Here is a 24616-nt window from a genome sequence, read left to right on the forward strand (position 1 = left end):
TTTTCAGATAGTTGAACTAGTTTTGAGGAATTTATTCCTTGAAAGAAGCAAAGTCATCTGTTAATAGAAGAAGAAATTTTTGCTTGCAATTTTAGTAACATTTGACTAGAAATAAGATTAATAGCCTTATTTGTAACCTTATACATTAAAATAATCGTATTTTAAGAATTTATAAATACTTCTAGCTAGATCGAAGAATGTTTCACTTACTATGAAGTCCTTTTTTCCAGTACATTAACCTTGCAGCATTTCTTTAGTATTTCAGCTGGTTCTCCCTTTTAAAAAAATCATTTACATGAACAGCGTCCTGGCTGAATATTATGTCCTAAATTTGTCATTTGGGTTTGAACATAACTAGAATCAGTCTCATTAGTAAAATGAGTTCATCTTGCTTCACTCAGGATGAATTAGGACTTTCACTTCCACGCGCGAAAGCGCGCTCTGACGAGCACGTGAGCGCGCGCGCGCGCCCTGCCGTCTTCACTAATCATGGCTGCTCTCAGCAAGTCCATACCGCATAGCTGCTATGAGATAGGACATACATGGTCTCCATCCTGTACAGTTTCAGCACTGCAAGTTACGGCAGCAGCTCTAGAGGCTTCTATCAAAATATATGCACCGCTGTATCTAGTAAGTATCTTGTGCTCGTGAATATGTAGAATGGTTATCCTAAAGCAGGCGAGCGAGCTAACGTTTGTTTTGTCAGCTAGCGTGTGTCTCGATGAGTTGCAACGAGTTGTCTGTAAATAAACAGGTTAGAGTCGTCTTCCTATGACAGTCAAGCTTTGTCTGTCTTCTTTCTAAGACAGCAAGCTGTCTTTATGCAATCCTGGTTTACACTTGTCTGTCTGATCGGGTAAACAGTGATTATCGCTAGTTCAATACTGAATGTCACTCAGGTAATAAAACCGATAACAGTGTAACAGTAAACTGGAAATGCCTGCATTTCAAGAGCTTAGCTAACTAAAATACAGTGGTGCTGAATTATAATCGGAGCTGCTCACCTGGGGATATGTGTGTTGTCCCTCAACATCACACAAAAGGGGCAGTAGTGGAATGAGAAAAGCTGAATAATGCTTTACCAGCGGTGTCGTTTCAGGGTGAAGTTGCTAATGCATGCTCTAGAAGTCACTAGATGTGGCAACATACTACTTTACATTTTCGTTGAAATTATACCGATCATTCATGCCAATATATGTTACATGAAAAAAGCAGGTTTTGCTTGAATAAGGTGTATTACTGTTAAACTAAGTAGAAAATAAGTTATCTGTAGAAGGGTTATTTTTTTATTTATGGCAACACAAATCTCACAGTGTAACAGCCTGTTATATATCTGCAAAAAAAAGGGGGGTAAGAAAATAAATTGGTAGTGATCGATTAACTCACGTTTAACCTCTTTACATATAGCCAGAAAGAGAGACTGGAAATGTGTGGGTGGGCCTAACAAACAGTCTTCAATGATTGGTCACTTGGAAACAGTGGTGATCAGGGATTGGTTATTGGGAGCTCATGCGACTAGTCGAACTCTACAAACCTGGTGGTGAGACCAATGAACCTGATCTCTTAATTCATCATGTGAACGTGAGGATCTTACTAAGTGCAGCACAGCTGTTAACTTCAGCCGAAAAACTCACATTTGTCACAAGGATAATAAAAAAAAAAACATGGATACTCAGTATCAGATGTGTTACACTTGTGTTGTAATTAAATAGGATCTAAATTAGGATCTGCTGTTTTAAAAAACATAGTTATGTTTCTTATATGCATTTGCTCTGTGACGGTCTGTTTTCACCTTCTTTGGAATTTTTCTGTACGAGTCCAAGACAACATCTAAAAATGCTTAAAAGCCAGCATCAATCACATAATTGCATGCTAAATCTAAGAACACCATCAAGCTAAACCCCCTAAATAATTAGAGGAGTTAGTACAGAACCAAAAATATACAAGTCAAATTTATGTGTTTTTTTTTCCTTTCTTTTTTCTTGATGATCTTTTATTTATGTAAAGTGCTGGGCTCAGGGAGCAGGTAGGTCTTCAGCTCTTCATCTGAAGACAGACAGTGACTCAGCTATTCAAACCCCATGGGGATGATCACAGAGAAGAGGTGTAACCCAGGATACCCCCATTTATTTATATATATTTCTAACACATTATACATTATGTGATTGAGTACAGAAAACAGTCTGTTGGTTGATCAGATGGTAAATAAAATGTATTATATTCATGTCATGCCGTTCTAGATTGCAGCTGTCCTACGAAGAAAGAAAAAAGACTACTATAAGAAGAGGCTTATCCCTGAAATCCTGCAGTCTGTATCGTTCCTTACTACAAATGGAGGCCTGTACATCGTCTTTTTCTGCATACTTAGGTAAACAGTAACATTTTCTCTACAGTAATGTGCAGTAGAAAGAGACTGATTGTATGTGTCAGTTAAACAGCAGTTTAACAGACAGGAGGACGTTCGGTTTTTGGATCTTTGCTTTTATCAGCTGGTTGAAGTCCAAGTACAATGTACAGAGTCCTGAAAGACGCATTTATGTTTCACAATCAGCAGCCATACAGATTATTTTTCTTTATTATGGGAAAAATAAGGCAAGTTAAAAAAATAAAAATAAAAAGTTGAAGCTGTGTACAAATGTTGTGACTTAAAATATGATTTAAAACTTAAAAAATAAACTACATTTGTGGATGTACATGTTAAACTTTGCAAACGTTGGATTGTAAATAGAGTAAAGGTTTGTGTCAGATCAATAACTGCCCCCAAATGGTTAGTCAATCTTACAAATATTTCATTTCACAATGCTCATATAAAGTGCAGCTTGTGATTCCAACTGGTTTTAGATCGTGTGCGCTCACGTGGCTGTAACGAATAATGTCAATAGGACGCCTCAGCTGTATGCAAATAATCTGTGATATGCAAATTTATAATGTGAAAGTAAAGTATATAGTTGTGTCTGATGGTTGGCTTTGTTAGATGCATTTATTGTCAAAGCAAATGAAATTATTGCAATGTAGCCAGCTAGTTTGTTTGTGCATATATGTTTTAAAAAAAAAAATTATTATTCTGACTGTAAAAAAACAACAACATAAAAACACTGTGGATTTTATCATTTTTAAATGACCTAATTTTAAAGACAATTTTAAAATTTGGAAATCTAACCAAGGATAGGGTATAGATTAATTAGGAAATGTTTATCATCAAATGTTTATAGCACAGCGTGGTTCAATTCCTGAATCTGATTGGTCAGTAAGTGTGCATTGTTTTTATATAACAGCACAGCCTTGGGCAGCACGAAGGCTTAGTGGTTAGCACTGTCGCCTTGCACCTCCATGGTTCAGGGTTCAGGTTCAATTCCTGCCTCAGGTCTGTGTGCATGCAGTTTGCATTTCTTACCTTTGGCATTCGTCGTGGATTTTCTTCAGGTACCCCGGTTTCCTCTCACTGTTTAAAGGCATGCCGATTAGGCTAATTGGCATTTTCAAATTGCCCATTGTGTGTGAATGAGCATGTGAGTGAGTGTATGTGTGTGCTTGTACCCTGCGATGGTGGACTCTCTGGGTGTACCCTGCCTCATGCCCTAAGTCTCCTGAAATAGGCTCTAAGCCCCCAGCGGCCCTGTATAAAGAATAAAGCGGTACAGACAATGAATTATTGAGTGAGCGAGCACAGCCTGGACAGTAGTTCTAGCTGTAACTTAAATGTTATGTTAATATTAATGCTCTCATTATAGTATAGTGAGACTGTCACACTGAATGATCCACATATTATTAAATTTATAATAAGCATATTTGAAACTTATATTATCAACAAAGTTAATAGGGTGAGACGATTTACGGGAGGGTTTTTGATTTTATTTTTATAGATGTTATATTTTCTTTTCATTTTCCGGTAAAATGTAATTTTTTTTTTTTACCAGAAAGAATGAGAGAAACAGAGGGAGACTTTAGCGCAGGTCAGAACAGGAACTAATTTATGGTGTCTTGGATATGACACAACTTTAAATTTAAAAACAATTCGTTAGAATGTGATGTGTCAATTGTTAATAAATGAAACATTATAATTGTTGGTACGTTTCTATAATTGTTGGTACGTTGTTTGGTCGTTGCTAAAATAATGTACAAAATCGGGTGATGTACCAATATGCGTTATTTCCCAGTGTTATCAATGTCATCTGATCCTCCTTACATATTTAATTGAGATGTTTATTTCAATGTTTATTTCAATGGCCCAATCTATTTAATTATGAATAAAAGTTAAAGTCTATTTTGCCACTTGTTTCACACCACAGTAGTCGCTCTGTTTATGGGTTTTTTATCTGTAATCCTGTCTTGTTTGCTTTTTAAGTTTGCCTTTTCCCAGTAAACGTCCCCATAAAATAAGTTCACAAAGTGTTAAGTTTCCCTATTTAATCACGAATCTGTATGATTTTGTTTTAGGTCGGCCGCAATAATTGTTACTAAGACTTAGTAAAGTAAACAATAGTACCCAAAAATACACTCACTGTACACTTTACTAGGAAGATCTGCTCATTCATGCTATTATCAGCCATTCATCTGGCAGTAATGCATAAAAAGATGCGTATACAGATTAGTAGCTTCAGTTAATGTTAATATAAAGTGTCAGAATGGAGATGAATATCATCTCATTGACTTTGATGTTGGTATGGGGGTTGTTTTTAGTTTTTAGAAATTGCTGATATGCTTGGATTCTCACAGACAGTGGTCTCTTATTGTTATTATTATATGTACAGACATGTACTGTAGTAATAACCTATGTAATACCGTCATGTAATTATAGCTGTGAGAACTGTGAAACAAATTATAATAAACGGCATAAAACATTAAGCCTGACAACTGAGCAAATATTGATATTGTGATAGGAATGTGTATGTTGAGATTTAGTGCTTTTTAAAATTTTTAGATATTAGTAATGTGATTTATGCAACATGCCCAAGCAGCAGCCTACAGACAAAAATCAAGCTTGAAGCAAAGGTGGGGTTTGTCGATGTGCCCTTAAATTCCTATTTATTGAGATACATAAAGGAGAATTCCTGCCTGATCTTGCATATGAAGTGCGATAAATTTGATTGGGGCGGAAATGTCCTTGCTCGTAAGCTATGTGCAATGTTGTAAGACCATATTTTTCATATACATGCCCACTGTAAGCCGATGTGGGTATACTACACATGTTACCGGAAGATTACAGTAGGGGGCGGTCTGAGTTTTGCATAATGTAAACTAGCATGGTGACAGTTGGCTAGCTTAGTTTCCATGTCGACCTTTAAGGTAGTACTGTACTTAACTCCTGCCAACTGTTACATTTTAAGATAAATCATACAGGTGCGGATAACAATTTCTCCTTGGAACTTTCAACCATTTTTGAAGTGCTGGCTTACTACCGTGTCCCCACCCTTTATATGAATATTGCATCTTTCAGGTGGGTGTAGGTGCCTCAGGTCAATTTAAATGTGTAGTTAAAAGCAAGTATATGATTCCTCACGCAATAATTCACGAACACCACTTGCACCACTTATGACCACATTCCCTGTGCAGTCCTGACCTCCCTCCAAGTGATTTAGATATATTAGGACTGGTAAAGAAGTTCCTGGGAGGCCAGCATTTTAGATTTGAAGCATGGCTCCAGTGTACTGAGAAATTTCGATCTTGATGTTATCCATGCGTTAGTGAAATGCTGGGATAAGTGCATTAGTGTGGCATGGGATTATATAGAAAAATAAAGATAAATTTTAATCTAATAACTGTTCTGTTATTTTGCACAATCAAAAGTCCTAGGATTTGATTTGAATGCCCCTCATGCACTAGAGGTTTGTGGGGCACTTTATCAGGATTTACTTATGGTCTGAACACAGTTGGGTTAAGGTCTAGTTTAAATCCTAAGTTGTGTTAAATATACTGCTTTACAGTGTTAATTCATTTTTCATCAGTTTAAATGGTAATAATACTTCTGTCATCTTTCTGTCGCACAGAAAGCTGCTGGGCCGTTTCTACTCCTGGTCATCAGGCTTTGGAGCTGCACTGCCAGCTTCCTACATCGCTATTTTGATAGAGCGCAAAAGCAGGTTTGCATAAACCCAAATCTGTATATTGATCTTAACTATCAGGGAAAAGCTCCCAATGGATATTGTACACAAATGAATGCTAGATATATTTCCCTCCAAAAGTATAAAGGCCTATTCTTTTGGTTTTGCAACAAACCAACTAACAACTAAACCTCTGCTGCAGGAGAGGACTTTTAACCATATATATGGCAAACCTGGTGAGACCTTTCAACACTAAATCAGAAACCGTTACAAATATAGCACGTTAAAGGTTAAATATCATCTTAACCATTATATAATGTTTGCTCATTTCTAGGCAACTGAGACAGTATTTCGGATGGCTGTCACACGAGGCATCGTTAACCCTTTAAAACATGGAGAGGTACGTTCCTGGATTTAATTAGCTTTCATTTTTTTAATCAATAAAAGAATTAAATATTGCTAAAATGCTATGACAAGCTAGCACGATTAATTATAGAAATCTTACACGCAGGGATATATTTGCTTTTTGTTTGCTTATGCTGGTTTATAAAATTGATTTGCTTGGATTTGACTTGACTTGAACACTCTATTATAAACTCATCTCCTTTCTCAGGTTCTCCTTTTCTGTATCACTGCATCACTTTACATGTTTTTCTTCAGGTAAGTGGAGATTATTCTTGTGGTTTGAAAAATTTGTTTCGGAAGTCTGCCGGTAAAAATTGATTTGATTTATAGTACTGCATTGATTTTCTAGATAACTCCGTTTCAATTTCAGGTGTAAAGATGGCCTCAAGGGTTTTGCTTTCTCAGCATTGAAGTATGTTTTTGTATTACTAATTGATCTGTTTTTTTGTTTTATTTGTTTGCTAAAATTAGTAATAATTTTTTTTTTGTAATAATGTTTTTGGTTTGAACGCTGAATTGTTGCTTGTCACTGTAGGTTTATTGTAGGGAAGGAGGAGATCCCCACACATTCCAGCTTAGCTGAGTTGCCCGGTGTGTCTCGCTCAGAAGGGTCAACGTTACCACCAACAGCTGTGGAACAAACTTCATCCTATGGAAGGACTATCGCTGATCTGACACGCAGGCTGCTAGACACTCTGTGAGTATGAGTAACATTTATGAAAAGTCTGATGTTATTATTATTATTTTTTATTAATCATGTAGTTGTATAAACAAATATTACATTTTAATGGAAAAATTTTTTTACAAACTAGTTAGTTGTTTAAAATATTTGATGACATCCACATGATGCAATAGATACGGCTGTAATTTTAGTCTAGGAAGATTTTCACAGCCATTTCATGTCCTCCTTCTCCGAATACTGCATGTTTGCATGTTCTGCGTTATATTATCCCCATTCAGATGCAAACATGGACCCAGACATAGGTGTTGCAAACACCATCAAGATAACTGCTTCTCCTACTGCATCAAAGTAAGAGTCTGTGTCCTTACTTAGCTCTGCTTCAAGTTTGTTCGTGCCTTTGTATGGGAAGAAGGCAGAATGTTTCCTTTGGATTAGCAGATCATTGGCATTTGGTGTAAAAGTAATGTCACAGTTCACATTTAAATATAGGCCAACTATTTAAGGTTTCTCTATTTAACAATCCATAAAGCATTCATAATTCATATTGGCCAAAGCCAATGGAAATGCTTTTCATTCATTTTTGAGTTATGTCAGGTGAGGAGACCTGGCACACAACTGACATTCTGCTTCATCCCAAAGGTGGGATTCAGTGGGATTGAAATTATAAGTCTGTGCTGACACTCAAATTTTTCTATTTAACCATGGCGAATGTCTTCATGGAGTGTTCTTTGTGCACATGTGGGTATTGTCATGCTGTAATATATTCGGGATTTGTAGTTCCAGTAAAGTGGAAACTGTAATCCTAAAGCATACAAAGAAATTTTTGTGGCAACAGTTTAGGGAAGGCCATCGACTGTGATGCTCAGGTGTCCACAAACCTTTGGTCACATTATGCTGTATATGTATGATGAAGTATTATATAGTAAATTATATTAATTATTGCTAATAGACAAATTTTGAGCACGGTGGTGTAGTGGTTAGCACTTTTACCTTGCACCTCCAGGGTCCGGGTTCGATTTCCCAGGCCAGGCGCGATTCTCGTCTGTGTACATGGAGTTTGCATGTCCTCCTCGTGCTTGGTGGGTTTTCTCCGAGTACTCCAGTTTCCTCCCACCTCCCAAAATATGCAGGTTAGGCTAATTGGTGGTCCCAAATTGCCCGTATGTGTGTGTGCCCTGTGATGGATTAGCACCCTATCCAGGGTGTACCCTGCCTCGTGCCCTAAGCCTCCTGGGATAGGCTCCAGGTCTCCGCGACCCTGAATACAGGATAAAGCCGTAAAAAAGATGAGTAAATTAAGTAAACGAGAGTATTTAAAATCTTTAAAGAACATATCAGGATATTCTCAATTTTCCAGAAAAGGATCTTGTTATATAATTTATTATGCTATTCCTATTATATCATTATGTCCCCAGTCATGGTTGAGTTCTGCAGTATGGCAGGTTGCACGTTTTATCAATGATTAATATTGTTTTAGTCTAATGTTGTTTTTATAATTTTTTTATTTTATTAGATTACTATATTATTTTATTATTTATGTGAAGCACTTGGGGCATTCTTGTTGTTAAAGTGCTATACAAATAAAGATAAGTTGAGTAATATTAAAGTCTGTCATCTAGAGGCACAAACTGATAAAATCACTCTTGTGTGTGTCTGAAGGGATTCATCCGCATGTTTAGTGTGGGTTACCTCATCCAGTGCTGTTTGAAGGTTCCATCAACATTTAGGCATGTTTTCACCCAACCGTCTCGTCTTCTATCGCTACTCTACAATAAGGAGAATTTCCAACTAGGAGCCTTTCTTGGTTCTTTTGTCAGCATTTACAAGGTAGAGTCTGCCTCTAATGTTCAATGCTTGTTGCTTATGGTGTGGAGCTTAGTCACTGCCTGCAATTATCGATTCTGTTCACTTAAAAAAATTTAAATTGTTCACTTATATTGTTCTTGGTCCCTGTCTCTGGTTTTATGTTTCTTCTTTTTGCCAATTTTAAGGGAACCAGCTGTTTACTTAGGTGGGTGCGTAACCTTGATGATGAGCTCCATGCACTTATAGCAGGTACATTCCTATATATGTGTGTGTGTGTGTGTGTGTGTGTGTGTGTGTTTTCATCAGTTTTGCTGTATACTTTCTGCAATTGGTGTTCTCATCTATACTTCTGTTGCTTCAGGATTCCTTGCCGGCATGTCCATGTTCTTCTATAAGAGCACTACCATCTCAATGTATCTCTTTTCCAAGCTTGTGGAGGTGACTTTACAGTAATTACACAATATTGCAATTTAATACCGTAGCTTATTTGTGGCATATTCTAAACGATGTTGCATTTACTAACTCGTAGTTTATTAAATATTTTATAAGCCGTGTCTTAAGTGGTATTTTTGCATTTCATCATCTCTTGCTAGACCATGTACTTCAAAGGCATTGAAGCAGGACACTTCCCCTACTTTCCTAATTCTGACACAGTAATCTATGCCATCTCAACTGCCATCTGCTTCCAGGCTGTAAGTCCTCACAACTGCTTTCAGCGGTCATTTAAGACCATAAAAATTCAAATAGATTATCATAATAATCTAGACAAAATTGTGTCTGCTCTTGTGTATGTGGTACTGTAGCCTTTGCAAAGTTTTCACATTGTCACTTTTTTCCTGCTCCGTATATACTGTATGGCCAAAATATTTGCACACTTCACCAATCACACCTATACATGCTTGTTAGACAGTTGCTGTGTTAAGAAAGAAATCAATGCTATATTAACAATCAGACATCGAACAGGAAAGAAATACAACATAATGATGATGAAGCATCTACTGAGTTACTTATGATCCAAAACATATGAACTTTTAGTTAAAGCTCTGTGAAGCTAATGTAATGTCTTGGGCTTGCACTTCTAGAATAGGTCCATTAATCTTTATTGGATTACTCTTGGAGAGTGAGAGGATTCCAGAAGAATGGAGAAGTGTATTGGTGCCGATTTTTAAGAACAAGATGTGCAGAGCTGTGGCAGTTACAGAGGCATAAAGCTAATGAAGCTGTGGGAAAGAGTAGTGGAAGCTAGGTTAAGGGCAGAGGTGAGCATTTGTGAGCAGCAATATGGTTTCATGCCTAGAAAGAGTACATCAGATGCACTATTTGCTTTGAGGATGCTGGTGGAGAAGTACAGAGAAGGTAATAAAGAGTTGCATTGTGTCTTTGTAAATTTAGAGAAGGCGCACGACAGGGTGCCGAGAAAGGAGCTGTGGTGTTGTATGCGGAAGTCTGGAGTGGCAGAGAAGTATGTTAGAGTGGTGCAGGACATGTATGAGAGCTGTAAGGCAGTGGTGAGATGTGTTTAATGTGGAGGTGGGTCTGCATCAAGGATCGGCTCTAAGCCCCTTTTTGTTTGCTCTGGTGATGGACAGGATGACAGATGAGGTTAGACAGGAGTCTCCATGAACTATAATGTTTGCAGATGACGTTGTGCTTTGTAGCGAGAGCAGGAAACAGGCGGCAGAAAATTTGGAGAGGTGGTGGTATGCTCTGGAAAGCAGAGGAATGAAGGTTAGCCGCAGTAAGACGGAATACATGTGTGTGAATGAGAGAAACCCAAGAGTAACAGTGAGGATACAGGGAGCAGAGGTAAAGAAGGTTCAGGACTTTAAGTACTTAGTGTCAACAGTCCAGAGCAACGGAGAGTGTGGAAAGGAGGTGAAGAGGCGGGTACAGGCAGGTTGGAATGGGTGGAGAAAAGTTGCAGGTGTGTTGTGCGATAAAAGAGTATCAGCGAGAATGAAAGGAAAAGTGTACAGGACAGTGGTGAGACTAGCGATGCTCTACAGCTTAGAGACAGTGGCACTGAAGAAAAGACAGGAGGCAGAGTTAGAGGTAGCAGAGCTGAAGATGTTGAGGTTTTCCTTGGGAGTGACAGGGATGGATAGGATCAAGAATGCGTTCATCAGAGGGACAACCCACGTTAGATGTTTTGGAGATAAAATAAGAGAGGCCAGATTGAAGTGGTTTGGAGATGGTTAGAGAGAGATGGTGAATATATCGGTAGAAGGATGCTGAGGTTTGAACTGCCAGGCAGGAGGTCTAGAGGAAGAGCAAAGAGGCGATTAATGGATGCAGTGAGAGAGGACATGAAGTTAGTTGGTATGAGAGAAGAGGATGCAGAGGATAGGGTTAGATGGAGGCAGATGATTCGCTGTGGCGACCCCTGAAAGGGAACAGCCGAAAGACAAAGAAGAAGAAGAAGAAGAATCTTTATTGATAAAGTAACTCATAATAGCAGCTGAATAAAACCTAAAGAATCATTGTCTGGCAATTTACAGAGAAATGTATCCAATCTAATTAGGAGAAGCTTCATCATGCAGCGAGACAATGACCCAAAGCACGCACACACAAACAAACAACACAAAAACTGACTATCAGGGGAAAACAGTGGAAGGTTTTAGACAGGCCAAGACCAAATCACCAGACTTTAACCTAATTTAGCACAGTGATGTCAGTGAATTGTGCGCTTCATGGACGCAGTACTGTTTTGTCAGCATCGTTTTGCTGCCACCAAAGATGCCCCATTATGAGCTGTTTAGCACAGCTAGACATAAATTACAAAAAATTTAAGCTGAAATTCTGATCAGTTGATAAACTTTAATATCTTTACTGTGTAACATACTTGCCATTCCAACACTTTCGAGGGAACTTTATATGACTGGCTCATGGGTATTCTGAGGACCCCCATGGGGGAAAAAAAATGTTCCTCTTCTAATGTTCCCATTGTTGGTTAGTCAAAGCAGAACATTTATGACTGGACAATTTTGAAATTTAGCAGATGCTCTTATCCAAAGTGACTTAAGAAACTTCTACATCGTGTTTTAACTAATAATTAAATATTCCCTCTAATAAGAGCGACACATTTTAATATTGTTTAGCATGAAACCAGTTGTTTGTATTGGTTCTTTGGGCATTTTCAGATTATCATTTGGATTAGTTTTTTCCATGTTGGTTGTTTTGTTTGTTGATTCCTTCTAGGCGGTGATGGAAGTGCAGAACCTGCGACCATCATACTGGAAGTTTCTCCTTCGACTGACCAAGGGCAGGTCAGTATGTATGAATTGCATAAACACAGGAATAGATATATTTATATACATAGATTGCATATTTTTGCTTGCTGCTTATTAGTAATAGCTGAAGCTGAGGATGTGGGTGTTTTTGATGTGGGTGATATTCTCTGGCAAAACAAACAAAACAAACTGAAAGCGAGCTAAAGCTTGGTCTTGCTAAACATGTTAGATAACGTGGAATCTATATCTTCAGGTTTGCATTGATGAACAGAAAAGTGCTGGATGTGTTTGGGACTGAGGCTTCCAAACACTTTAAGGACTTCACTCCCAAACTGGACCCCAGATACATGCTGTTTGCTCATGGTGCGGATGTGCAACTGGATAAATAAGCCATGAGTGAGAGAACACTGCAGTGATCACCTAGACAGCCTCCTTTAACAAATGATGTGAATTGTATGAATGGCTATAAAATTTTGCCATTGTCCAAAGTCAGTATTAAATTCTCGTATTCGCACATAATCCTTGGAATTTAATTGGGACAACACCTTAGCAAGTTTCAACTGATTGAAATGTTGCCAGATTTAAGGCATTTTACGTTTTAAGGTGTACTTTTATGCCTTTTGGCCTAAATCATTCAGGTGTAAAATTGTGGCGTTGAGACCACAATTTTGGATCTAGTTGAAATTCCGAAAATCTGACATAATGCCTTAATTTCAGATGTGATTTTAAACTCGATTGTTTAGAGATAGAAGAAGGTGTAACACTATTCTAACTATATTTTGTGGAACAAGCTGGATATTAATTTGCCCGAGTTGCCATGTATAAGCAACAGTGAATGAACCACATGTTTTTAAAAAGAATCAGGTTTACCTCTGTGGTAGAATTAAATGTTATATGTTGGTTAACATACTGACATTTTCTGAAGTACATAAAATATTACTGAAGGCATCCGAGAGGAGACGAGTAATATATTTTAAGTTGAACCCAACTTTCCCGAGATCTGCACTGACAGGGTTCATGCTTAGAAAGCAGGTTCGTATAATGATTTACATAGAATGTGTGTATAATTATAGAAACACTATTGTAGCACAGATATTGTTTCTTAATTTTAATAAACATGCAGTGATTATGTATTTAATTCAAATTGTTTGAAATTGTAATTTATGTAAAATTATTGATGTTTCTATAAGTAAAGAATTATATATTAAAATTTCAACTTTCACTGCATTATTGTGGTTAGTTTATTCAATGTCCTTCTGAAGTCTAGTAAAATATTAGGCAAATACCTTACAGATTTATATAAAAAGCTTCTTACCTACTTACAGCCCTTATATTACTTGCTGTCTATGTAACTGCAAGAAGAAAAATTGTTAAAGTCACAAAATTAGCTCATACACTTCAAATTTACAACTACATATAAGTAAGTGTTGAGGAGTGCTTCAAAGGTCTTAAACTGTCAAGAGTCTGATGTCTGTGAAGATTCTCAGTCATCCAGGTGAGGTTATCTTGGAGTCGGGTCATGTCAACTGGACTTCTTGTTGGGTAGAAACTCGGACTGAGTCAGACTGAAGAGATGATAGATGATAAAGAAATATTTCAATCTAGCGATGAAGAAGTCCAGTTGACATGACTTACCTCCCAAATGAAAGAGTGGACGTACAGTAGTGGCAGCACTGAGACAGAAAAGAGGCGAAAAGGTACACTGCAATGCACTGTTGCAGAGTTCATCAAGCCATACTGTACATACAGTACAAGTTGATCATGCTGTTATCCTGTCTTTTATTTACCTATTTAACTATTTAATAAATGCAGTGCTAACATCAGAATATCATTTGATTCAGACATGCTGTCTGGTTCTGCTCATTTAATTTTACACTTTACACTTCTCACTCATCATTATCTATACCTCTTTATCCTGTATACAGGGTCGTGGGGGTTGCATTGAGCCTATCCCAGGAGACTTAGGGCACAGGATGGGGTACACCCTGAATGGGGTGCCAATCCATCGCAGGGCACACACAAACACTCCAGGAAAATGCCTTATCAATTAGCCTAATCCACATTTCTTTGGACTGTGGGTACCAGGAGGTAACCAACCAAGCATGGGAAGAAAATGCATCCTGACTAGGGGACTCAAACCCGGACCCTAGAGGAGCAAGGCAACAGTATTGACCACTATGCCACTGTGCTGCCACATATACTATTATTGTTTTAAATTTGGTTTTAATATATTTACTTATGTATAGATCAAATTATTTGTGCAAGGCTCCATGCACTTCCTTTTATCTGTTTTTCTGATTATTTGAAATCGTGTTGTCCACTAGAGGGCGATGTAGTACTGTGCAGAAATCAACTCCACCTCAACAATTGTTTTGATGTTTGGCACCATTTTTTAAAATTTATTTTTTAGACATTTAAAATCTTCTTTGGGTCTACACCTGCACAACAAGCATTTGCTGATATTATACTTAACTTTATTAACTTTTTCCCCCATCTGTCTAAACTTGTTGAGTGTTGACTCCTGGATGTATGCTGCACTCAAGGGTTGAAACATTTTCTACACACCAACACTTAGCTCCTTTCTGAAGTCATAGGATCAAGACTGCGGATTCAGCCATGTGCTGTTCACATGATCTAGCCTAAGCTCTGGCCTGCCTGAGGAAAGAAAGAGAAAAAAAAAAATCCCAAAAGGTCAGGACTTGTGCATCATCACCCACTCTTTCACACTGTGTTTTCACAGAGAGCCTTCTGTGTGAGAGATTTATTTCTCCTATAGGCTAAACATAGGAATGGCTTTGTAGTGCTGCATTGCATCAAGAGGAGTGATGGTCTTATAGTTTATCTCATAAACTCACATCATCAGACTCAAATTACAGTCCCCAAACCAACAAAACACACGCATCTCCTATTAAAAGAAAGCTCATGAACTCAATAACTTTTCATATTGAATACAGATCACTTATAAATGCTCCACTTTGCAACACCACCCTTTAAAAGGGTCTGTAAATTCTAATCACATGAGGAAAAGTGCTCCACTTTTCAAGTGTCTTAAGACCTCATGCCCGTAAAAGACAGTAATTACTTCTGGTCAGTGGTTTACGTCATGAGAAATTTCAAAGGGTCAGAACAGCTTCTTTAAAAAAAAAAAAAAAAAATATATATATATATATATATATATATTTTTTTTTTTTTTTTTTGAAAAGCTGTTAACTATAGGCCAATCACTGATTCAGTTCAGCCTTACATCTGATTTAATTTGCATATGTTAATGCGCTCTGTCTTATGGGATACGCATCTAATTAAGCCAGTATTTTTTTAACCGACCTTGAGAAAATTGCACAAAAAAGAAACTCGCCCATATAAGGACCTCATTTCCCAACAGAGCTCATAAAAATAACGACTCAAAGTTTCTGTTAACATTTTTTTTTTTGCACGTAGGCCAATCACGCCCGGCTGTCGCCGTGGCAACAGGAGCTTGTCAAATCACTGCATGAGCTTCTGAGGGTATGTGTGTGTGCACGCGTGTGTGTGTCTTTGTGTGTGTGTGTGTGAAGTTTCGATAATGAATGTAAACATGGACACAGAATTCAAATGATGTCCTTGTCTAATACTTGGTAATCTTTTGCTCTTCTTACACACCCTACTTCAAAGTCCAAGACTGAATTAAATAAACTGAGTAAACGGCTAAATACTCAACTCTGTATTTGATTTATCCATAACAGATCGCAACAATGCAGTTTTTTAAGTTGTGCAGTCGGGGCTGTGATCCGAATCATTTACTATCCAAGTGGTAACTACTGGTGAACAATAATACATTATTATCTGTATAAATAAGTGTTTTGATAGTAAAAGGTTCAGAAGGTAATTTGTGCATATTGTTTTTTTAATACTGAACACCAGCAGTAGCCTGCTCTAATCATGAATGGTTGCGTGTACAAAACACCATTATGTCAGTATGTTGTAATAAAGGGTAATATGAAGCAGTGCCACTATAACTGTAGGATGCAGACACTGGTGTAAGCTATTTACTACCACTTTCTTAGGGTATGGCATGCGCTGTATTACAGTAGTACATATTTTTGGACATAGCTTCACATTTTTTATTTTGCCTCCCTTGTTACACACAGTCTGTTGTCTACCAAGAGCACTGAACAAGGGACAATATCAGACTGTCATATAGAAACAGATAAGGCATGTGTGCGTTGTTATTGTACTCAGTGCACCTGCACACACTGTGCTTTTCCTTCTTCCACTGCTGGCCTGTCAGGTGTCTGTGGCAGAATGAGGCCACCACACACTCACATTCACATCAGTGTACTATGTCTGTGTGCTTGTAATTTTTTGTAAATGTGAATCAGTGCATCTTTACACTGGTGTATTCGTGACACTTGGGCTTAATTATACTGAGGCTTTCTTGTTCCCCATGTTGCGTATTGAAAACATAATCTATTCTTTGCTAAAAGCATCATAACACTATAGAATCGAACGCAGACCCTGGAGGTGCAAGTCGACAGTTCTAACCACTAAGCCACTGTGTCGCTGATATTACACGATGAAATGACAAAAAAAAAAAAAATGCAGTTGTTGATTGGTGGAGTAACCAAAAAATTTACTCAAGTAAGAGTAACTGTACTTCAAAATAATATTACTCAAGTAGAAGTAAAAAGTAGTCATCCAAAATATTACTGAAGTAAGAGTAAAAAAGTATTCGGTGAAAAGATATTCAAGTACTGAGTAACTATTTCAATCGCAATGTCTGATTTATTTATTTATTTAGAAATTATAATAATTGTATATTTGTGTGTGTGTGTGTGTGTGTGTGTACATATACACTTCAGCATATATATTCTGAAGTGTGTGTCTGTTTTGGCAGATAGAGAAGACACTGCAGTATGAAGCTGTTCTTTTGCAAGTGAAACATGCCTTATATATGATGCCAGGGATGGATCATATTTTTTGGAATACATAAAAATGTAGAACACATGTGTTGGTGATTAATTCTGTACCGAAATAGACTGTTAAAGTAACCTTACAGTATATGTACAATTAGAGTTGAGATACAATCACACAAACATAAAAAAAAAGCATTCTACTGTATATTCACTGCAAGATCCCACTAGTAGCAGCATGGATTTATGGGCGTTCCACAAAATTAGGAAAAGATGCAGAAACTTTTCTTTGTGCATGCGCAGGTGAGTGTTTGTAGGACGGATTTACAGGTAGGATAAATTTATAGAACACCGGCTGAAGGTTTTTTGAATCGAGTCGATGGTAGCAGAATTTCTTCTTCACAAATCTACTCAAGTAAAAAGTATGGTGCAGTAAAACTAGAAGTCAATTTTTCCCAAAAGGTTACATACATAAATATAACTCATTACTACCCACCTCTGGTAATTTATTTAGGGGGAAATGCTCTCTAAACTTACCTGGCCCTATGTAAAAAAGAAATTGAAAGTAATTGAAGTATTGATTGAAAGTATAAATTAAATAATGCTAAATAAACTGTGATCTTTGGAAAGCTAAGTTGAATTTCACTTGTCACACTCAGACTTGTTGAATGAAGAAATCACTTAAATAAAACCTGTCTGACAAAGTAAAGCTAAATCCAAAAAAGCAGCACAATCTAAAAAAAAAATCAAGAACAGATGAGAAACAAAGTACAGGTAAAACCTTGAATTGCGAGTAATGCGGTTTGGAAGGTTTCCTCAAGATGAGCAAAGATTTTTAATAAATTTTGACTTGGAAAACGAACAAGTCTTGGTTTGCGAGTATCATGTATTATGGATGCACTGTTTGTTTTGACACCGAGCGTCACGTGATCACAACTGAGCCAATGTTTCTTCTCTCTCTTGTGCTGCGGAATTGTGGGTAATTGTCTCCCCTGCTGAGTCTTAGTGCGCGTCTCTCACTGGTATAATCAACATCCATGCACACGTACTGTTTACTCTAACACTGTGATCACATGTGTGTGTTTACAAAAAACATTTTATTTTGTGTCTGTATGCGTGTGTGTACAGCGCGCATGTAAAGCATAAGCAAGTCTCATTAGAGAGGTTAAAGATCCATTTTCTCTCTCTGTATCAGCCTGCTCTTTGTGTCAGTGTGCGCACGTCATTAGACACTGTGCCACACACACAGACCCCTCCTACTTTCGCCTTCACAGAAACACACACACACTCTTTCTCTCTGCTCTACACAGAAACACTGCTCTGTCACGATTCTTTTCAAAGGTAAAGCGCAGGTTAATTTGTTTTATTTTTACTTTATATTTTGTGTTGTTTATTTTTATGTATTTATTTTTTGGGGCTTTGGAATGAATAAATTGAGTTTCTATTATTATTTTGAGTTTCTATTATTATTTTGGGGAAATTTGAGTGTTTTGAAACATAAACCTACTTCCAGAGCGAATTATGCTTGTTATCCAAGGTTCCACTGTAATTGGCCTTCTTCAGTCTTAGACATTTTTTTTATTTTTTGAGTTTGAGATAAAGTGTTAAAATTTTTACCCTGAACATCTTTCTTCAACCAAAATTAAAATAGAACCTCTGCTCTGTTTAATACTTTTCCTGTCTGAATGTTGGATTGTGCTGTAGACTACTTTTTCTACTTATCTTTCAGATAAATTCATTTGCTTCTCTAGGTTTAATTAAAGTCGCAGCAGATGTGTCTGGAGGGTATAGCTCATGGCACCGAATGAGGTGGGACTCTGTGCTCTCTCTCTTCCTCTGTCTCACATGTTAAAATAAGACTTCTTTCTAATTACAGACCAAAAGCCATTACACTTTGGTGCTCTGACAGTTTGAATGAAATTTGATCAAAGTCTAGATGTTTGGAATAGGACCTTAGAGCAGCCGAACTCCTTTTTTTTTTTTCGTTTTTTTTCTCTCTCTTTTTAAAATTTTTTTTTTACTTACAGCCATTTAGTTTATTGGGTATTAATGAATTTAGTAAATAGACAAATGTAAATTTTGAGATTAATGACCATTACCTTGAGATGGACAGGTTTGTTTATATATACTGTACACGCTTCACTTAAGTCATTTGAATAATGTGAATTTTTTTTTTCCCCATAGTTAAATTCAAAAGTTAAACAAAAAGTTAAACAAATGAGAAGGAGAGAGAGAGAGAGAGCAGTACTGCAAACTGAAAAACCGATAGAGGCTATTTTCTCACAAGAGTTTTAAAAAGCACAAATGACAAAAAATATTTTGATGTTTTTGCAAAACTGCCCACAGTCCAAATACACGCACAGTAGGCTAATTGGTGTTTACAAGTGGCCCATAGTGTGCCTCGTAAAAGACTGCCATCCTGTCCAGGGTGCACCGCTCCTCATGCCCAAAGTCTCCTGGGATACTCTCCAGGCTTCCTGCGAGGTGAATGTGGTCATGGAAATAGACTATTAAGTATCAATAATATGTTTTGTAATATTGTTCTAACTCTGCCGAGAAGCTAAATAAACTATGTTTTAATGCAAATGAATGCACCCACTTTAAGATGACTATTTAGATGATCAGTCTCAACTCATGGTGTCAGTCAGTTACATTGCAGGAGCTGTAGGTTAAAAGTAAGATGACGCCTCCAGTGTTTAGTAAACCCATTGCAACAGCAAAGAAAAAAATCTGATTAGCTGATTTCCACAAAAATCTTCTGGTACTCGATTGTGTTGACTTTGGACTTGATAAAACACAGTGGACCAACACCAATAGATGACATGGCTTAATAATAGGCATGTAACAGTTGCTTCAAAAGATGTCTGTGCTTGGTGGCTCTTTATGCATTGACTCCACTCATTGTGAAGCCCTTCCAAGTTCTTGAATAAGCTTTGCATCTTTCTATGGCTGTAATCATACCTGTTGCCTTTTACTACCCCACTTTTCCTAAATCAGTAAACTTTTCATAATTATGCAGCATCTTCTATGGCTTACCCTCCTTGTGGAGGGTGTCGATAATTGTCTTCTGGACAACTGTCAAGTCAGCAGTCTTCCCCATGCATGTACTGAATAAGATCAAGTTAAATATACATGCGCACACACACTATTAATGTGTGCCAGTTGTTTGACTGCCATACAGAAAATCTTTCAAACCATTCCATGCCCTACTTCGAATACCGGTACATTGCCCAGCTCCCCCCCAAAAAAGCACACATTTGTCATTGAATTATTTCAATAAGCTTATGCAATATCACAACATTTGTTTTCTGTTCTAAATCGCATTCAATTCTGTCCAAGATTTTGTATTGATGATGGGGAAGTCAGACGGTTGTGTAAAAGTCTTCTCCAGCACATAAAAAAAATTCTCAATCTGGTAAATGTGGGGACAAATGTCTGGCCAATCATGTACCCTGAACCACTCATCCAAAGGTTGAGCCCAATGAATCCAACATTGTCATCCTAAAATATGCCTGTGCCATCGTATAAGTAAATAAATCAATTGATGGCAAAAACGGTTATTCAGTAATTATGTAGTCAGCTGGCATAGATTTTTGAGCACATTACGAACCTAGATCTCACCAAATGAAGCAATCCCAGATCATAATGGTGCCCACACAGGCTTGTACTATTAAAAAAAAAATCTATTAATTTTCTTTCTCATAAATGATGGTTCACCACTATCCTTCCATGTTTTAATAATTTATTAGACCAATATTAATTGTAATCCAATTTTAGCAGTTCTAGTAATCCCCTAGTTGTTTTCTTGACTTGATGCAGGACAATAATTTGAGAAGCTTCTCATTGCATTAGTTAAGGTTGAATAACTTGTTACCAGCTGTAACATATTAATTAATGCATATTAAGTTTGGTTGGGTAGTGTATAAATCTTCTATAAAATTGACAGAAACACAGGAGATATAACCATAAGCTGAGGGTGCACTGTGTCAATCCATTGTGAGGGTGTGTCATAGAGAAGTGCAATGGAGTCGCTAAGACTGGAAAAATCTTACTGGCGACAGACATGACTCACCATGGAGAGCAATACAGGCTATTGTCCTGGGCCATGACACTGCCATTGTGTCTCATAAAACAAGTGCTTCTTCTAATGAATGATTCAGGCTTGACCATAAGCTCTGTTTTTATTAATTTAAATCTCTGAGGTATTTCAGGAAAATTAGGATACCACCATAGCTCATAATGCTGTCGGTGATCATTAGTAAATGCTGTTAAATGTCTGAGGTCACAACTGCTAATCCAAGAACAGCAATTTTTTTTTTACAAGAATATGACTATAAGAAATAATTTCTTGATTCAGCAGCTTTCTTAATCTTGCATTTAAAGCGGTCTGTTTTCTGAGCTGTTACTACTATTTAAAAAATTGGAATTACCTGTAATAGTTACCTATAATAATTACCTTCCGTTACCTATAATACTTTGGCGCAGTGCACCCGATCGCCGAATCCTTTGTTTACACTAAATGCATTTTTCACTTTAAAATCCTTTTACACTTGATTCCCTACAAAAAGCACAGCTCATTTCTATGATCTTAGATGAAAGCTTGCAGTCTCTTTTAAAATCCAAAGACATATTATACTGAATGTCATTTAATCTGCAGCCTATATTCAGCTTCGGCTGCTCTTGATTCAATTGAATCCACTGAGAATGTCTGTTTCAAATGCCCCACTTAGGAACGCAATAAGAGAGAACTCATTAAGTGGAGGTAAAAAGCATGATAGGACAGACAAGACTATGACCTTTGATGAAATTGATAAATATCATCTGTGTATTATGTCACTTTTTATTATTTATAAATACTTTTTAGTATTTATTAAAAAAAAACTTTTCTTTTTTGACACATTGTTTTACAGATTGTTGCACTTAAAGTTTATTCTTTCATCTATAGTAGCTGGTGTTGGATGCAAGGTGGGAATAAACTCTACAGTATATGGGATGCCAGTTCTGCTCATGACACCATGAACACACACTCACACACTTTAATAATAATGGACAATTACTACTTAAGTAGTATAAGTAAATAGGGACAATTTAACATAGCTGATCTATCTTCTGTAATGTTTCTGGTAATGTTAGAAAACCAGTAAGCCTAGAGGAAGCCAATAATTCAGCAATGTAACCCACCACGCCACTGTGTCACCTTAATAAAAAGTTTCAATTAAAAATTGTACTAAAAGTATTTTAGTTTAGGCTACATGTCATTTTTTGTTGTTTAGACACAGAATGCTAAGGAAAAAATCAGGTGAGCTTGCTGGCCAGGCTGGCTTGTGGTGACAGCAAAACTATGGTAATCAAAATGATCACTCTTTACATCTGTTATAAGCAGAAAAACATGCAAGAACACATTAAACCTTAGGGTAGGGCTATAGCATCAGAAGGCAAACAGGAATGGCTAGAGGACTATTTGACTGATCGTTATCAGTATGTAGACTATTTGACTTAAATGGTGATTATTCTGCATGTTCTCTAGTGGAGTTTGGTCTTCCACAGGGTTCAGTTTTAGGCCCATTTTTTTCCCCTTTACATGCTTCCTCTGGGCAGCATAATCCGTAAGCATGATATTAGTTTTCACTGTTATGCTGACGACACACAAGTTATATGTCTCAGCAAAACCAGATGAGAAAAACCAGCTTAAAGTTACGCAATGTGTGCAGGACATAAGAGATTGGATGCTAATTAACTTTTTTTTTCCTGATAAGACATCCTGATAAGACAGAAGTTCTAGTCATAGGACCGCACACAGCTAGAAGTGAGATTTTAGATCACACTGTAACTTTAGATGGCCTTTCTGTTCCATCAAGTGCAACAGCAAAAGACCTTAGTGTGATTATAGATTCCAGCCTTTCATTTGAAGCACATGTAGATAATATTACCAGGATAGCATTCTTTTACCTTAGAAATATTGCCAAGATAAGAAATATATTGTCTCTAAAAAAAAACTAGTTCATGCTTTTATCACCTCTAGGTTGGACTATTGTAATGCCTCACTGTCTTGTTGTTCAACAATGTGCATAAATATACTTCAGCTAGTCCAGAATGCTGCAGAGAGAGTCCTCACCAGAACCAGAAGATATGAGCACATCACCCCTATCTTATCTTCACTTCATTGGCTCCCTGTGAAATTTCAAATTGATTTTAAAATACTACTCTTGACATATAAAGCATTAAATTGTCTTGCGATACAGTATCTAAGTTAACTGCTAGTGTCTTACGATCCGCCACGCCTACTTCGATCAAAGGATGCAGGCTGCTTGTCAGTACCGCGTATTATGAAAACTACAGCTGGGGGCAGAACTTTTTCTTACAAAGCCCTAAAATTATGGAATAGCCTTCCAAATAATGTTCGGGACTCAAACACAGTCTTAGTGTTTAAGTTCAGGCTAAAAACCTATTTATTTAATCAAGTATTTTTATAAATAGATTTGTCTTGGGTAAAGGGGCAGATCTGGGGGACTCATGGACGCAGAGTATTATGGTGAACTGATATGTTAAGATGCTGTCTTCCTCACTCTCATTGATCACTCAGGTTTGTTGACGGTGAGGTGATTGTTTGCTTTACATCTCAGGAAGCCCTCATGTTTGTGTTTCCTTCTGGCTCTCCCCTTTTAGTTATGCTGTTATAAATCAAATTCAAATCAAATTCAAATTCAAATTATAGTTAGTCTTGCCGGGTCTCTGCTTGCACTCTACACTAAATATACATTCACATTATATGTGACTGTGACCATACCTAACTGTTATCTTTCCTCTTCTGCTCTCCCCTCTCCTGTTCTCTCTTTCCCCTCTCTCTTCCCTCTCTCCCCCTCTTTCACTTTCCCTCTTTCTGTCGAGCTACACAAGTCGTTCCTGAGCTGCCAGTGAATCCAGACTGCGTCTGGTGTCTGGGGACAGTTTCACTCTACCTAGAAGACAGTTCTGGCCTCGACTGGTGTTGACAGCTGTTTCTCTGAGGACTTGACAGTTCGATAGTTCAGGACTGGAATTTCCTACAAGTCTCCAATAACTACCTGGACTCCATATTAACATCAATTAACATCAACTGTTATAGCTGAACTGGCTGCCACCTAACACACAATATGAATGCAGATCAATTCCTGCTTTCTGTTTCACCCAGATGAGGATGGGTTTCCTGTTAATTCTGGTTTCTCTCAGGGTTTCTTCCTATTACCATCTCAGGGAGTATTTCCTTGCCACTATCGCCATTGGCTTGCTCATCAGGAACTATCTGACCATTTTGATTCATACACATTCACATACCATACAAACTTAAATAATTATTTTGATTGTGTGACAATGGACATTTCTGACTGGTTGTAGTGGTGTAATAATGATTGGTATATTTTCTTGGGCCTGTAATACCAATGCATTGTTTGAATGCCACAGCTTTGATCTAAGTATCTTAGTATCATTCCGGAACATGTGCATTTCTTGTACAATGCCACAATTTACTCATCATATAATGAATTTCTTCATCTTATTAAGAAACTTTAGTTAAAAGGGCGATTC

At 37.3% G+C, this 24616-nt stretch overlaps 1 protein-coding gene across 1 annotated transcript; it reads left to right on the forward strand.

The window, feature by feature from the left end:
* Nucleotides 1–488: 488 nt before the first annotated feature.
* On the forward strand, nt 489–13380 carry tmem135 (transmembrane protein 135). Its single transcript, XM_053515580.1, has 15 exons — nt 489–630; nt 2241–2368; nt 5988–6080; nt 6244–6277; nt 6376–6441; nt 6655–6701; nt 6817–6858; nt 6982–7143; nt 7407–7476; nt 8788–8955; nt 9120–9183; nt 9296–9372; nt 9528–9626; nt 12133–12200; nt 12418–13380. Exons 1-15 carry the CDS (start codon nt 490–492, stop codon nt 12551–12553), a joined length of 1395 nt encoding a protein of 464 aa, XP_053371555.1. The 5' UTR covers nt 489; the 3' UTR covers nt 12554–13380.
* Nucleotides 13381–24616: the final 11236 nt, after the last annotated feature.

The sequence above is a fragment of the Clarias gariepinus genome, chromosome 17 (assembly GCF_024256425.1).
Source record: "Clarias gariepinus isolate MV-2021 ecotype Netherlands chromosome 17, CGAR_prim_01v2, whole genome shotgun sequence".
Taxonomy (NCBI): domain Eukaryota; kingdom Metazoa; phylum Chordata; class Actinopteri; order Siluriformes; family Clariidae; genus Clarias; species Clarias gariepinus.